The sequence below is a fragment of the Monodon monoceros genome, unplaced genomic scaffold (genome assembly GCF_005190385.1).
Source record: "Monodon monoceros isolate NGI ecotype Baffin Bay Population unplaced genomic scaffold, NGI_Narwhal_1 Super_Scaffold_2, whole genome shotgun sequence".
NCBI classification, from domain to species: Eukaryota; Metazoa; Chordata; class Mammalia; order Artiodactyla; family Monodontidae; genus Monodon; species Monodon monoceros.
Window position 1 is genome coordinate 104,811,795 of NW_021703776.1, and position 13,478 is coordinate 104,825,272.

The 13,478-nt window shown below is 42.8% G+C and overlaps 1 protein-coding gene across 4 annotated transcripts in view; it reads right to left on the minus strand.

Moving 5' to 3' along the window:
• ESYT2 (extended synaptotagmin 2) overlaps positions 1-13,478 on the minus strand; it is a 77,286-nt gene that overhangs the window by 6,373 nt on the left and 57,435 nt on the right. For 3 of the 4 annotated variants that reach the window (XM_029233165.1, XM_029233166.1, XM_029233168.1), the window contains exons 14-18: positions 10,756-10,818; positions 5,760-5,834; positions 4,503-4,589; positions 2,725-2,874; positions 1,114-1,502 (exon numbers count right to left, since the gene is read on the minus strand). In XM_029233165.1, coding sequence (XP_029088998.1) covers positions 1,114-1,502; positions 2,725-2,874; positions 4,503-4,589; positions 5,760-5,834; positions 10,756-10,818 — 764 coding nt within the window. The remainder of the gene's footprint in view (positions 1-1,113; positions 1,503-2,724; positions 2,875-4,502; positions 4,590-5,759; positions 5,835-10,755; positions 10,819-13,478) is intronic. The other variant, XM_029233167.1, reaches the window with a different exon arrangement.

Below are 13,478 nucleotides of genomic sequence, written 5' to 3' on the forward strand. Positions count from 1 at the left end.
CAGACAGCACAGCGGCTGTGAGCACGTTCATTCACTCAGAAAGCGGGAAGCAAAGCACCCATGAACATGAACCTAGTCTGAACTGCTGGGTATGAACGGACCAGCTGGATTCATATTTCCTCCGAGGGTTCAATATAACCCAACTGCTGACAACCATGTGGCCCAAAGTGAGAACAAGACACAGGCCTCTCCTTACAAGCATCCACTCTTCAGAGTTTCTGAAGCTACGTCTACCCTAGAACTGCCCAAATCTGCGCTCCTTTCTCCGAGCCCCTTGCTGTGCACCTCACGGGTCGTCTGATGAGGTCACACCCCCTCCCCTCCATCCCCATCTCAGGCTGAGGCACCAGCTCCAGGACAACCAATGACGGCTCTGACTCAGCTCCGAGATCTTCTCAGTTTCTCCCCAAATTTAGCTCCTGGGAAAAACTGTTTTCTTATTTAAAATTCTATTTCTTTCTAGAGCAAGGGAGAGACAGGGACTGCTTCCTTTCTCCTGAAATTGCAGCCACGAGCAGAGCTGCTCTGCGCATGGGTTACGGCCGCCTGCCCTGGCTGAGCCCCGGGCCACAGGCTCCACACCTCGGCCTCTGCTCCGTGCTCAGCACACCGCAGGGCAGCAAAGAGGAGACCGCCCCAAAGAGCAATCCACTCACCCTGCTGAGGGGAAAAGGCTCACGTTAGGGTAACTGCAGACTTTGTCCTTATCTAAGGAAACCACGGACATGCCCATGACTCACGGGGCATAAGTGAGAAATCCACACAAACATCCACAGACAGACAAACCCGCTGGGCGGTGAAATGGGTGGGGGTCAAGCATGAAAGAGCAGGGCCTGTTCTCATGTGACAAACGTGTCCAGCTTCCGCCAAGCCTTTCCACGTCAGGTCAGCTTTAGACTCTGCCTTCCTGGTCTGAGGATCCCCCCACTGTTCCTAAGCTTTAAATAAGCCAAATACTAGGCCCTGGAAAATGGCAGGTTTACTTTGAAACCCAAAGGCTCGGTGAGCGAAAGGGCCACACTGCCTGAAAGCTGTTTGGCTTAGGACCGCGTTCCCTCCCCGCAGCCCGCGGGTCAAGAGCCAATTCAGCAAGAGCAAGGGGCGTCTAGTTACTTCTCAAGCTGCCGCAGCCTCTGTCGCAGCTCCTGTGTGGCGACGGGCAGCGAGATGTCTGAGGCGATGCTTGGGGTGGGCTCCTTGACGGAGACGTGGCTGGGGGAGCCGGTGCTGCCGGCCTGGAGGCTGGAGGAGCTTCTGCCCAGGTCCCGCGGACCCTGCGGGCTGGCCTCTGCGGGCTGGGCTCTCTCTTCCACACCTGGCTTATTATCGCAGCCCCCCATGACCGGCGTGGATGGGGCTGTGCTGCTGTCACCAGTGCCTGGCGATGCAGACATCTGAGATCTGACAGATATTTTTCTCCCTTCCTTGGAAACAGAGGGTCGCTTTACTTGAGCTGAGTGCTGGTGGTCTGGAGACCTTTCTTGCTTTTCAAGGTGGAGTACCTTGAGGTGAAAATAGATACAAAATTAAAACGGGTGACACTGGTAACAGCCTCATACATGAACAGCTTTAGAGATACTCATTTGCAAACGTTTCTTTAAAGCTTGGCACAAAACATGAAAAACAATCTAGCCTCTCTGTTCAGCTATCCTACCATATTACAGAAAGTGTAGAAAAAGGCACATGCGGGTAACCATCACAGCACCGCGTGGTGCCAGCCACACTTCTGTGCATCTCTCTCCGGCCTCCTCCTGTCCACTCTTCTGCACAGTGGTGACAGCTTGACAGTGGCAGAGCCCGAGCCACAAACCCCATCCTATACTGACCCTTATCCTACCGTCTCCACCAGCGACCGGGGAAGGGCGAGGCTGCCAGACCCCCTAGGGTTGACATGGGAGCAACACCTCCCTGCTTTGCTTCCTTTCACATTAGCTCTGAGCGTGCACATGTCCCTGAGCAGTCTACACCCTGCATTGGGGGTCATCCCGACGGCCTGAAGCTTCTTCCCGCTTTTACCAAGTAAAGCTGCAGCCAACACCCCCAGTTCTGTGTTATTACCAGGAGTCAGGTTTCCAGAGAAAGGGCTCTGTGGTTTACAGCTGAAGACACTGAAGTCCCTTCTGGAAAGGCTGTGACCAGGCACAAGGAGGCCGTTTCCATCACACCTTCCACAGACTTTGTTTTACTTTAAAAAATAGTTGGTTCTGCATTTTAATTTGCATTTTAAAAATTAGAGAGTTTTAGCATTTTCCCGTATGTTTGCCAGTTTTATTTTCAGCATTTCCTTAGGTACTTACAAATGAATCATCGTCTATTTTGGACAATATTTTTCCTGTAATCTCTACTGTCTTGCAGAGTTTTTTTTAATTCTTTTTTCTGAATGACCTTTGAAAATTTAACATTAGCAGAAAACTTTATTGATCCAGATAGCAATACTTTCTGGACAAAAGGATTAAAAAAAAAAAAGGCTGGTGGGATTCATGTGAAAGCCCAAGGAACAATTCCGGGCCTGCTCAAGCAACCTGGAAACTCTGCTGCTGTTGGTGTCGGAGTCCAAGCCCTGGTCATCTCTCCCCTGAGCTACACAGCCAGCAGCAATGTGAAAACTCACACTCCCCGTAAAGCATGTCCCTGTCATCCCTGCCCCGCGCCCAGCACCGTGAGCACCACGGGCACTGCCCACCCAGGACCCTTCCCCCAGCTGCGCTCTGGAGACGGCAGTACCCTGAGGGCGAGCTTCATCTTCAGCGAGCTGTTGGGGCCTGAGTTACTGAGCTGGAACCGCTGGTTCAGGGTCATGTCCTCGCAGGCGAGCAGCTGGCTGAGAGGGATCCTCAGGTTCCCCAGGCAACACTGGTGCTGCTCATCTTTCACCTGCCAAACACGACAGAGCGCTCAACGCTGGGGATGGAGACAGAACACGCAGGAAGGCCCCAAACCCCATCTTCGGCCACCTCCTTCTACATCCTGTCGCCATGTACAACGCAGTAGGAAACCCCGTCAGGGAGACTCAAAACACTGCAAATAGTGATGCTACAGTGTAGCCATGTCACAGGGCCGGTCATCTCCCAATCACATAGTCATAATGAGCACGAAAAAGAGAAAACCCCGTTCGAGGAATCCATTACAAGGACCCTGAGCTGAGAGGCAGCAGTCCACACAAATCTGAAGATGAGAAGGAAATGTCTTCAGTCCTGTGAAAACGGTGACAAAACACATGCCTAGTGGTGTGCCAAGTTCTAGTGGTGACACTTGTTCATGGAGAAGACCCATTTCTAAGTTTCTTTTAAGACTTCTACTCAAAATGTACAACATCTGCTTTAACTGCATGACAATTTCTGGCTCCTGAATAATAACCTTCAGCTTTGCCTCTGCAACAGGAACCACTCCTGTTAGGTTGCTGAGATACAGGTAGTTTAACCAAAAGGGGTAAGAACTTTGGTGGTTTCATAGGCTCTACAGCAATGATCAAGTAAGTTAACTACACGTAAAAACCGAACAGCCTGATTGCTTATTGTTTAAACTGTAATCGCAAAAGCATTTTTTAATGAAATAACTGAGTTTACAGAACGTTAAAAATTATTTTTTTAAATCCAAGGTCCAGTTACTATAGATTATTTTAAGAGGAGTGCAAAAATTCTTTGTTTTAAAGGTTACCCCATCTTATTTTTTTTAAATTGAAGTACAGTTTATAATATTATATTAGTTTCAGGTATATAAAAGTGATTCATTAACTTTATAGACTGTACTCCATTTAAAGTTATTACAAAATAATGGCTCTAGTTCTCTGTGCTGCACAATATACCTTTATTGTTCACTTATGATGCAAAAATTCTTAAAATTTTAGCAAATTAAATTGAACAAATAAAAAGGATACTACATCACAAGTGGGGTTATGTCCAAATAAAGGTTTGTTTGCAAGGTTTTCTCATGTTAAATCTTGAAAACCAGTAAATGTTTGCAAGATTTAAGATTTAAAAGTCAACACTGCATTTCACCATATTTACAAACTTAAAAAGGAAAATCACGTGATCATCTCAATACTTGTAGAAAAGTCTCTGACAATATTCAACACCCATTCATTACAAAAACACTCAGCAAACCGGCAGGAGGAGTATAAGGAAGTGAAACACAAAGGCTTTGCCCTTAGGATCTGGAAGGAGGCAAAGGTGTCCACTGACACCGAGGCCGGGCTGGCAGAGGGGAAGGAACAGGAAGGGAAGTGTCATTACGAGCAGTACCCTGAGGTATCCACACCGAAGCGACTAGAATAAGCACGTCCAGCAGGGCTGACAGTGGTGCCAACATGTGAACACCAACACCCACTGCACCTCTGGACGCCAGTAACAGTCAGTCAAAAGTTGAAAATTAAAAACTGACAGCCCCCCGCCCGACACCTAGGGCATGAACACATCTGGTGGGCCCACGATGGCGGTTCTCCCTGTGTTGACTATGTGACGCAGAGATACAAACACAACCACGTAAATATGCAAATCACTTACCTCCACCTCGAGCTCCTGGCGCTTGGGATTGTGAACGAAGAAAGTGAAGTTTTCCTCCCACACAGGTTCATTGGTTTTGTACCGAATCTGAAAGAAATATCCAAAATCAGCTCTGGGATATTTGCTGTGGCAAAGCACTACCACACTGTGTTTATCGAGTATCGCACTTGGCAGCTCCGGATGACACCCATCCTCTGGGCTGTCCTATCAAGAGTTAACTGTGGAAGGTCCGGAGCGTGTCAGCGGATGAGCTGCCAGCAGCTCCCAGCCTGGGTCCCAGACCCCATGACAATGCGCCATCTGCATGTGTGGTCCTCACTCCACGACCTCCCCAGGCCGGCGGACTGCTGCACGTCAGGAAGTTTCTTAGATGAATGGTTAGCAGTTAATAAAAGGGAGGAATTCCTGAAATGTTTCCTGAAAGTAGCACATATTACAGCAACAGCAATGCCCTCTCTCAGTTTTTGAACAGAATCATATTTGTTGAACAAGTCCCCTACATATGAACCTTCAAGCTGTGAACTTTCAAACACGCGAATGTGTATCCGGTTCCAGAGAGGAACCAGAGCCTGTGCAGTGCACGTCAGGTGGAGGGAAACTGCAGCCTGCCCTCTGGCTCCTGTTGCTGACGACCCCTCCTTTCCCTCCTCCAGTCGGTCACTCTTCTCGCCTGTTCCCTCGATGCCAGACCCTGGATGCCAGCTGTTGGACTGGACTACTGTACTTTTCAAGGTACTGTACTGTAAGATTAAAAATGTTTTCTTTATTTTGTGTGTTTGTTTTTTATGTATTATTTGTGTGAAGAGTATTATAAACCTATTACAGTACAGTACTATATAGCCGATTGTGTTAGTTGGGTACCTAGGCTAACTCTGTGGGACTTAACGAACAAATTGGACTTACGAACTCACTCTCAGAAAGAAACCCGTTCGTATGTAGGGGACTTCCTGTGCACTGCTGGTTGTCTTTTAAACAAAATATTAATAGGACATTCAAAGGAAACTTAGAATTTGTCCCATGTCATCTACCCATGAAATCAAGCAAAAGCATAATTAACATATTCGTGTCACTTTTTAATGTTACTTTTAAATGAATATATTTGATACCAAATTAAGTAGCTGGTTATCAAACAACTGATTTGAGAAAACAAAAGAAAGACTCATAAATCAATGGTCTTGATGCCTGCGCCACCCCCAACTGGTGACAGTGACAGCGCGGTCACGGGGAAGTGCCCCAGTCAGACTGCCGGTGCCTTACCTTGCTCTCCTGGGCCTTGTGACCAACTGACATTTGGACAAGAGGATTTGGGTTGCTGTTTATTTTCTTCCCTGACTATCCAAAAACAAAAAACAGATAAAAATCAATAAACACATCTTGAAATGGGGATCACTAAAAATGGGATTATTGGCTTATATTAACAGTCATTTCTATTTACTTCTGATACTTCAGTTACAGGGAGTATCTAGGCACAATTTAACTGGAAAACAATTAATTGCTAACACACCCCAAAGCCATAATTGTATCTACATAAAATAAATCAAGAAAACTTGTATTTGCAAACAATTTTAAAACGTTAAGGTCTTTTATTTTTTAAAGCAAGCAACTTTGGAAAAACGGAATCTTCCGAAAATCTTTACTGTTAATTCCAGCTCTCAAAACTTATTTTACTAGGGTAACAAAATGAATAAAGTGCAACAAATGGAAACAGAAAAGCACAGGAAGGACAAATGTGAGAGTGTGTGATTCAGAACAGTCTTCTGGTTGGAATCGTAAAAATAATAAAGTGTCAGAGGCACATTTTCACGTTTTTAATTTAGTATCTTCTGTTCAAACATGTACCTATCAGATTATCGAACCTTGCTTACCAGCTGCTAAGTAATTTTGACTGGAAGAATAAATGTCAATCTAAATTGCATTTAAGCAGATACAAATGCAATGAGAAAAATTCAGGAATAAGAAAAAATGGTAAGAAGCATACTTTAGCACAGGCAGTTGATAGAAGAATACACAGTAAAATGCAACATATATGGGACATGAGGTTTATTTATAACTTAGCCCCACAAGAAGGTGCTGTTAAATATTTGTGTTAGTGGAAATTAATTAGAAGGTCACAAAATGTTTTTAAGTTAAATAATTTTAGAGTCAATCCTCAACACTGCAACGATGACAGAGGCGTCAAATTCATGACTATTGGAATAAAATATTACTAGCCCAAACCTACTGCGATAATCTAGTTTCTGGTTCATCTTTTTGATGTGAATGAATTCTGCAAAATGAAATAAACACTGTTAAAAAAAACCCAAGGCTACAGACTACAGTGGGAGAATACTAATTTCCCCCCTAAATCCATTTCTCCTTCTTCCCTTAACATGAGAGTCCTAGCGTCATAGCTGAGCACACAAATCCTCTGTGACACAGATTTTATTTCCGAATCTCCCTTGTAGTCAGGTGTGGCCCTGTAACAGTCTGGGGAGGTCTGGCCTTTGCTGTGCCCCCCTTCTGGCTGGAGGCATTGAGCACTGCGAAGCCACAGGCCAGAATTCTGCGACATTCAAGGGAAATAAACTTCTGTCTTTACTTAAGCTACTGCTACTCTTGAGTCTTTGATACAGAAGCTGAGTTTAACTAATACACTTACTTAATCTCTGAAAAAGTAGCCATTCATTCCTAGAGGTTTACTGTAGCTCATCAGTTTCAATATACCCTCCTCCCCGCCTTTTAAACTTTCTAACATCACTGAAAACAAAACGAAACTTACAATTGATGACTTTAAGCGCCTGTTTTTGGGCAGATTACAGTGGAGTGGTAGTTATCACTGCCTTCATCAATTTATTTTGCTTATATTTTCCTTCTGTGTGTGCATGTGACATGATAAAAATCTATGTTTATCCTAAGTCTAAAAATTCTTTCAGTAAGTATAAAATAAAGACTATCAAACCTTAACTGGCACCTTACTTTCTTTCCTAGCAGTACATAAAATAATGGTGTACAGTCGTCCCTCAGCATCTGTGGGAGGTTGGTTCCAAGACCCCCCAGGATACCAAAATCCCATCTATAAAATGACCTGGTGTTATCCTCCATATAATTTAAGTCATCTCCAGATTACACATAATACCTAATAAAGTGTAAATGCTATGTAAATAGTTGCAAACACAATGTAATGCTGCTGTTTGGAACTTTATCTGTAGATTTTTTCAGGATATTTTCGATCCTCGGTTGGCTGAACCCGTGGATGCGAAACCTGCATCCTAAAATGGATGATGTTTTGGATTCTATGAAATAAGGTTAAATCAGTGACTAAGTTTTCTATCAGGACGCAATATTCAAAATGCATGAGCACAAGTAAGACACACAAGGTATAATGAAAATATAAGCGTTTAAGTCAGACTGTGTTGAATTTAAATCTTAGTTTTTTACCACTTGATTACTGAGATTTACGTATTTATTTGAACCTCAGTTTTCATATCTATAAAATGGGCATAATATCATTTCCAGAACTCAGCTGTTAGGCTTAAATAATAGAATAGCAATTAAAAATATATATTATGCTCGCTACACTGGGCACTTCTACATGCATGTATTTAGTTAATGTACTCAACACTCCCATACAGAAGAGTATCACTACCACTCTGAGTAACAAACCAGGGAGGACTCAGCAGCCTGCTGCAGGTCCCACTGAGGAGCAGTTGTGCTGGGATTCAAGCCCAGACAGTCTAGCCTAACTGGAGAGCCTTCATTCTAACCATCATGCTCTGTGGGTCAATAATCTTCAGTTATTAAAGAAATGGTGAGCGAAGGCTATGGATATGATTCCTCCCAGTGTTTCCATGAGGATCAGGTATTTCTTTTTTTTTTTTAAACATCTTTATTGGAGAATAATTGTTTTACAATGGTGTGTTAGTTTCTGCTTTATAACAAAATGAATCAGCTATATGTATACATATATCCCGATATCCCCTCCCTCTTGCGTCTCCCTCCCACCCTCCCTATCCCACCCATCTAGGTGGTCACAAAGCACCAAGCTGATCTCCCTGTGCTATGCGGCTGCTTCCCACTAGCTATCTATTTTACATTTGGTAGTATATATAAGTCCGTGCCACTCTCTCACTTTGTCCCAGCTTACCCGTCCCCCTCCCCGTGCCCTCAGGTCCATTCTCTACAGCTGCGTCTTTATTCCTGTCCTGCCCCTAGGTTCTTCAGAACCTTTTTGTTTGTTTGCTTTTTAGATTCCATATATGTGTTAGCATACGGTATTTATTTTTCTCTTTCTGACTTACTTCACTCTGTATGACAGTCTCTAGGTCCATCCACCTCACTACAAACAACTCAATTACGTTTCTTTTTATGGTTGAGTAATATTCCATTGTATGTATGTGCCACATCTTCTTTATCCATTCATCTGTCAATGGACACTTGGGTTGCTTCCATGTCCTGGCTATTGTAAATAGAGCTGCAATGAACATTGTGGTACATGACTCTTTTTGAATTATGGTTTTCTCAGGGTATATGCCCAGTAGTGGGATTGCTGGGTCCTATTGGTAGTTCTATTTTTAGTTTTTTAAGGAACCTCCATACTGTTCTCCAGAGTGGCTGTAACAATTTACATTCCCACCAACAGTGCAAGAGGGTTCCCTTTTCTCCACACCCTCTCCAGCATTTATTGCTTGTAGATTTTTTGATGATGGCCATTCTGACTGGTGTGAGGTGATACCTCATTGTAGTTTTGATTTGCATTTCTCTAATGATTAGTGATGTTGAGCATCCTTTCATGTGTTTGTTGGCAATCTGTATATCTTCTTTGGAGAAATGTCTATTTAGGTCTTTTGCCCATTTTGGGATTGAGTTGTTTGTTTTTTTGATATTGAGCTCATGCTTGTAAATTTTGCTCATGCTTGTAAATTTTGGAGATTAATCCTTTGTCAGTTGCTTCATTTGCAAATATTTGCAAATATTTTCTCCCATTCTGAGGGCTGTCTTTTCGTCTTCTTTATGGTTTCCTTTGCTGTGCAAAAGCTTTGAAGTTTCATTAGGTCCCATTTGTTTATTTTTGTTTTTATTTCCATTTCTCTAGGAGGTGGGTCAAAAAGGATCTTGCTGTGATTTATGTCATAGAGTGTCCTGCCTATGTTTTCCTCTAAGAGTTTTTTAGTGTCTGGCCTTACATTTAGGTCTTTAACCCATTCTGAGTTTATTTTTGTGTATGGTATTAGGGAGTGTTCTAATTTCATTCTTTTACATGCAGCTGTCCAGGTTCCCCAGCACCACTTATTGAAGAGGCTGTCTTTCTTTTCTCCACTGTATATTCTTCCCTCCTTTATCAAAAATAAGGTGACCATATATGCGTGGGTTTATCTCTGGGCTTTCTATCTGAACAGGTATCTCGACTACCCTGCTAACTAACTAGTACTCCAAAGGAGTAGGCCACCTCACCTCCTCAGTGTGGGGTGGGGTTAAGGGCTTACTAAATGCTGCATCAAAGCAGAATGCTAGTCTTCTTCACTTTTGAAATTTAACTTATTCTTCTGGATGAAACTGATTAAAAACCATTCCTGATTCCTTTGGATAGAATTTTCTTAAAGCAACTACATTTAACCCCTCACCCCCCAAAATATTTAAGTCTAAATGCTCAAAGAAATTAGAAAAAAATAATAAAACATTTGTAAGCCATAGAAAACCTTTAACAATTTAGCCAGAAAATACATGCTCATGTCGTTTTCAGGAGTGGAGCTTAGTTTTTAATATACCTCATTTAATGAGATTTAAAGCTTCTTAAAAGATCTGTCACCCAAACTAGCAGCACCAAAAGCCATGAGGTCACTGACTCAGAGACAGCCCTGACTCAGCATATTGGAAGAGGTGATTTTTTAATGGAAAGTCACAGTGCATCGGGCATACGTTTTAATCATAATCTAAAAACTGGTTAAGATTTTAAACAGAACTTTACTTCACCATTTTCACGAATTCAAATCCAATTAAAGTACAGATGATTTAAAACCACCTTAGATACTGCTGCCTAAGGCCAACAGGACAAAAGTCTAATTTACCATATTGGTCTTTTGTAAAGTTTATCGTCAAAATCGACTTAAATTCTTCTAACTACTAATTCTTTGACAACAAAAATAGGCTCTCCGCAACTAAACAAGTAATTACTCTATTACTTTGGGAAGGATTTGTCAATAAACCGATAAAGGTTAGAGCATCATCTCTTTCAATATGTTTTAATTAACTTTCGAAGGGAAAACTATTAGTTTACCTTTAAAGCTTTCTGAATTGCAGCCTTCTTCAAGACATCAGGGTTAAATTCTAATGGGTTACTCTTTCAAGTTAGAAGAAAATGAATACACCAAGGGTTAATAAAACATGCAATGAGGAGTTTATGTTAAGGTTAATGACATGAAAATTTACGAAAACAACAACAAAAAATCTTTAAACAAAAACCACCAAGAATTAAACAAAGAAACAGTATAAGTCATTTGTAAAAGTATTCTTATTGCCCAAGATTTTATCTTAGACTAAACCTTTATAAATATCAAAACATATTTCCTTACCTTCTATGATTACTGTTCTTTTACTCCCCCACCCCTCCTGTCTTTGGGATTTGAAAAATCCAAGAGTGAAACTTGAGGAAAGGGTTCTATTTACTATCCTTTGCTTGAACCCCTAAAATATCAACCATTATTAACCTAAAGGTTTTACCTAAAGTACAAATGAATGGGCCACAGACGCCCCAACTGCTCTCAAACCAAATCATATCCTATAACACCAAACCCTACTTTTCCTCCTTCTGAACTTTACCTTCTAGTGGAAAACCACAGCAGAGATGGGACCCGATCTATTTCGTCCCCCATTCTTTTCCAAGCACAAAATGCAGAGGCTGATTAGGTCACCTCAAAAGTTCCTCCTCGCTTTAAAGTTCTATTATTACAGGTTTTATGTCCTACTTTTATTGATTTTTAAAAACTCATTACTTTCTTGCCCTTAAAAGGGCAAGACTGAGTTGTTTTGCAAGATCCTTTGAGGATTAACATTTAAGATGAAAAACTTGATCACTTCATCAAGTGATCACTTGATCACTTGAGTTGTAATTAACTTCAAATTGAATTCTATTCTTTATGAAGCAGCCTGAAACACCAGCCCCAGCAGATGCCCCTAGAGGGTGGGGCCGGGCTGGGAACTGCTGCCCTGAGCTGTGAGGACGGACCATCTGCGGGCATCAAGGAAACTCTCCTGTAGCTAACTTTGCAAGGATGTGACCTGTACTGTGCACATGTTATTCAAAGTGCATCAAGTGAAGTGAAACAAAGAGAGAAGCCATGGTGGGTGTCAGGGGTGCAAGAGGAGCCTGTGAGCATGGGCGTGGGAAGCTGCACTCGGTGAGGGCCCAGCGTGGCGCCTCCAGACATCACTGCACCGTCCACTCTTGGGCTGCTCACCGTAAGCGGGGGCAGTAACAGTAACCTGCACTTTTTTAAACTGAGAGCTAAAATCACTTTCACAGAGTACCTAGAAGCATCACACCCAAGGGTCTCCATGTTATACAGCCAACGTTTTTATGTATAAAGTGGACATTAGTGCAAACACCACTCCCCTCAGATAAACTCCATATACAGCACTATGAACTTACAAACTTAATGAAGTGGTAACAAATTCACTTTATACACGGATGGACCAGACAGGAGGGTGGAAAACGTGGGCTCTGGGTCACACAGCGGTGCTCAGATCCTGGCTCTGCGGCTTGCTAGTGGCAACCCTGGGTCTCTAATCTCAGTGCCTCATCTGAGAAAGGATCCTGCCAGCCTGAGACTCAATGAGTTGTGCACGCAGAGCCCTTGGAAAGTACTTGGGAAATGCATGTGGTCATGGAGGCCTCAGGGTCTGAAGCTGGCCTCCGGGGGTCAGAAATCACCCTCTCGTTCCTCTGGCCAAAAGGAGGAGGCCCGAGTGCTAAGGCCACAGGATAAAGAGGCTGTTCCCAGCTTGGGAGAAAGTCCTGCTGTGCTGAGGCTTCCAGACAGGACCACTGGTGGAAATGCACTGGTGAGGCTGAACATGAAGAGAGTTTTGAGCAGCAAAAGGTAAGAGAGCGACGGGCTGGCAGCAGCCCAAAACCTCTACTGGAAATAGCAACAGGCTCAGCCTTTAGGGACAACTGACAACTGATCTCACTTCACACTGACAATCAAAGGGGAGAAAAGTGATCAATCTATTCGAATTTATTTTGTAGGACATTTTGTTGATTCCTACACCTGAATCATCAAGCAGAGCATGTGGTTTTGGTAATGTGGGAGGAAAGTTAGTTTGGATAACCCAGCCACGTCTTAGCTAAATATTACAAAGCAATTTAAAAAATCCTGACACAAGTTCAGAAATATTTCCTTTAAAAGAAGCAGTTACAGAAAACAGTAACTCATGCAGCTGAGCAAGACTGTCATTTACAGCAGCTTACAACACAGATTTCCACTAGGAAACACCTGGAAATGACAGAAAACAGCTGCTGATATGCATGACTGCCCTCATTCTGACCTCCCAGCAGGTGGGCAGGGGATGTGAGGAGACGCAACAGCAGCTCACCCACTCTTCAGGGACTTGACCGTCCTCACCTATAAAATGGGTCAAAAATGCCTATTCTTTCAGTTTTGCTCTCCCCCTTCTTTTTTATTTTTTAAATAAGAATAAACTGAGAATGCATGCGGAAATAGAAATAACAAATTAAAATGAAACAAATGAACTTTAAGAATCTCACTAGTTATTGAATTAAATCAATAATTAGTTTCTAGACTAATGACTAAGCCATCGGTGGCTTTCTCTGACCCCAAAGCAAGTGAAAATAACTGCTAAAAGGACCAAGAAGAGTGCCAGGAATCAAGGCACCAGAGCAAGGCCTCAGGGAAACATATGAGATGAAAATCAGCTTCCCAGATAAAGGTAGAAATGCTCAATTATCCACCCCAGGAAATTCTTTAAGTTCCTTAAAAG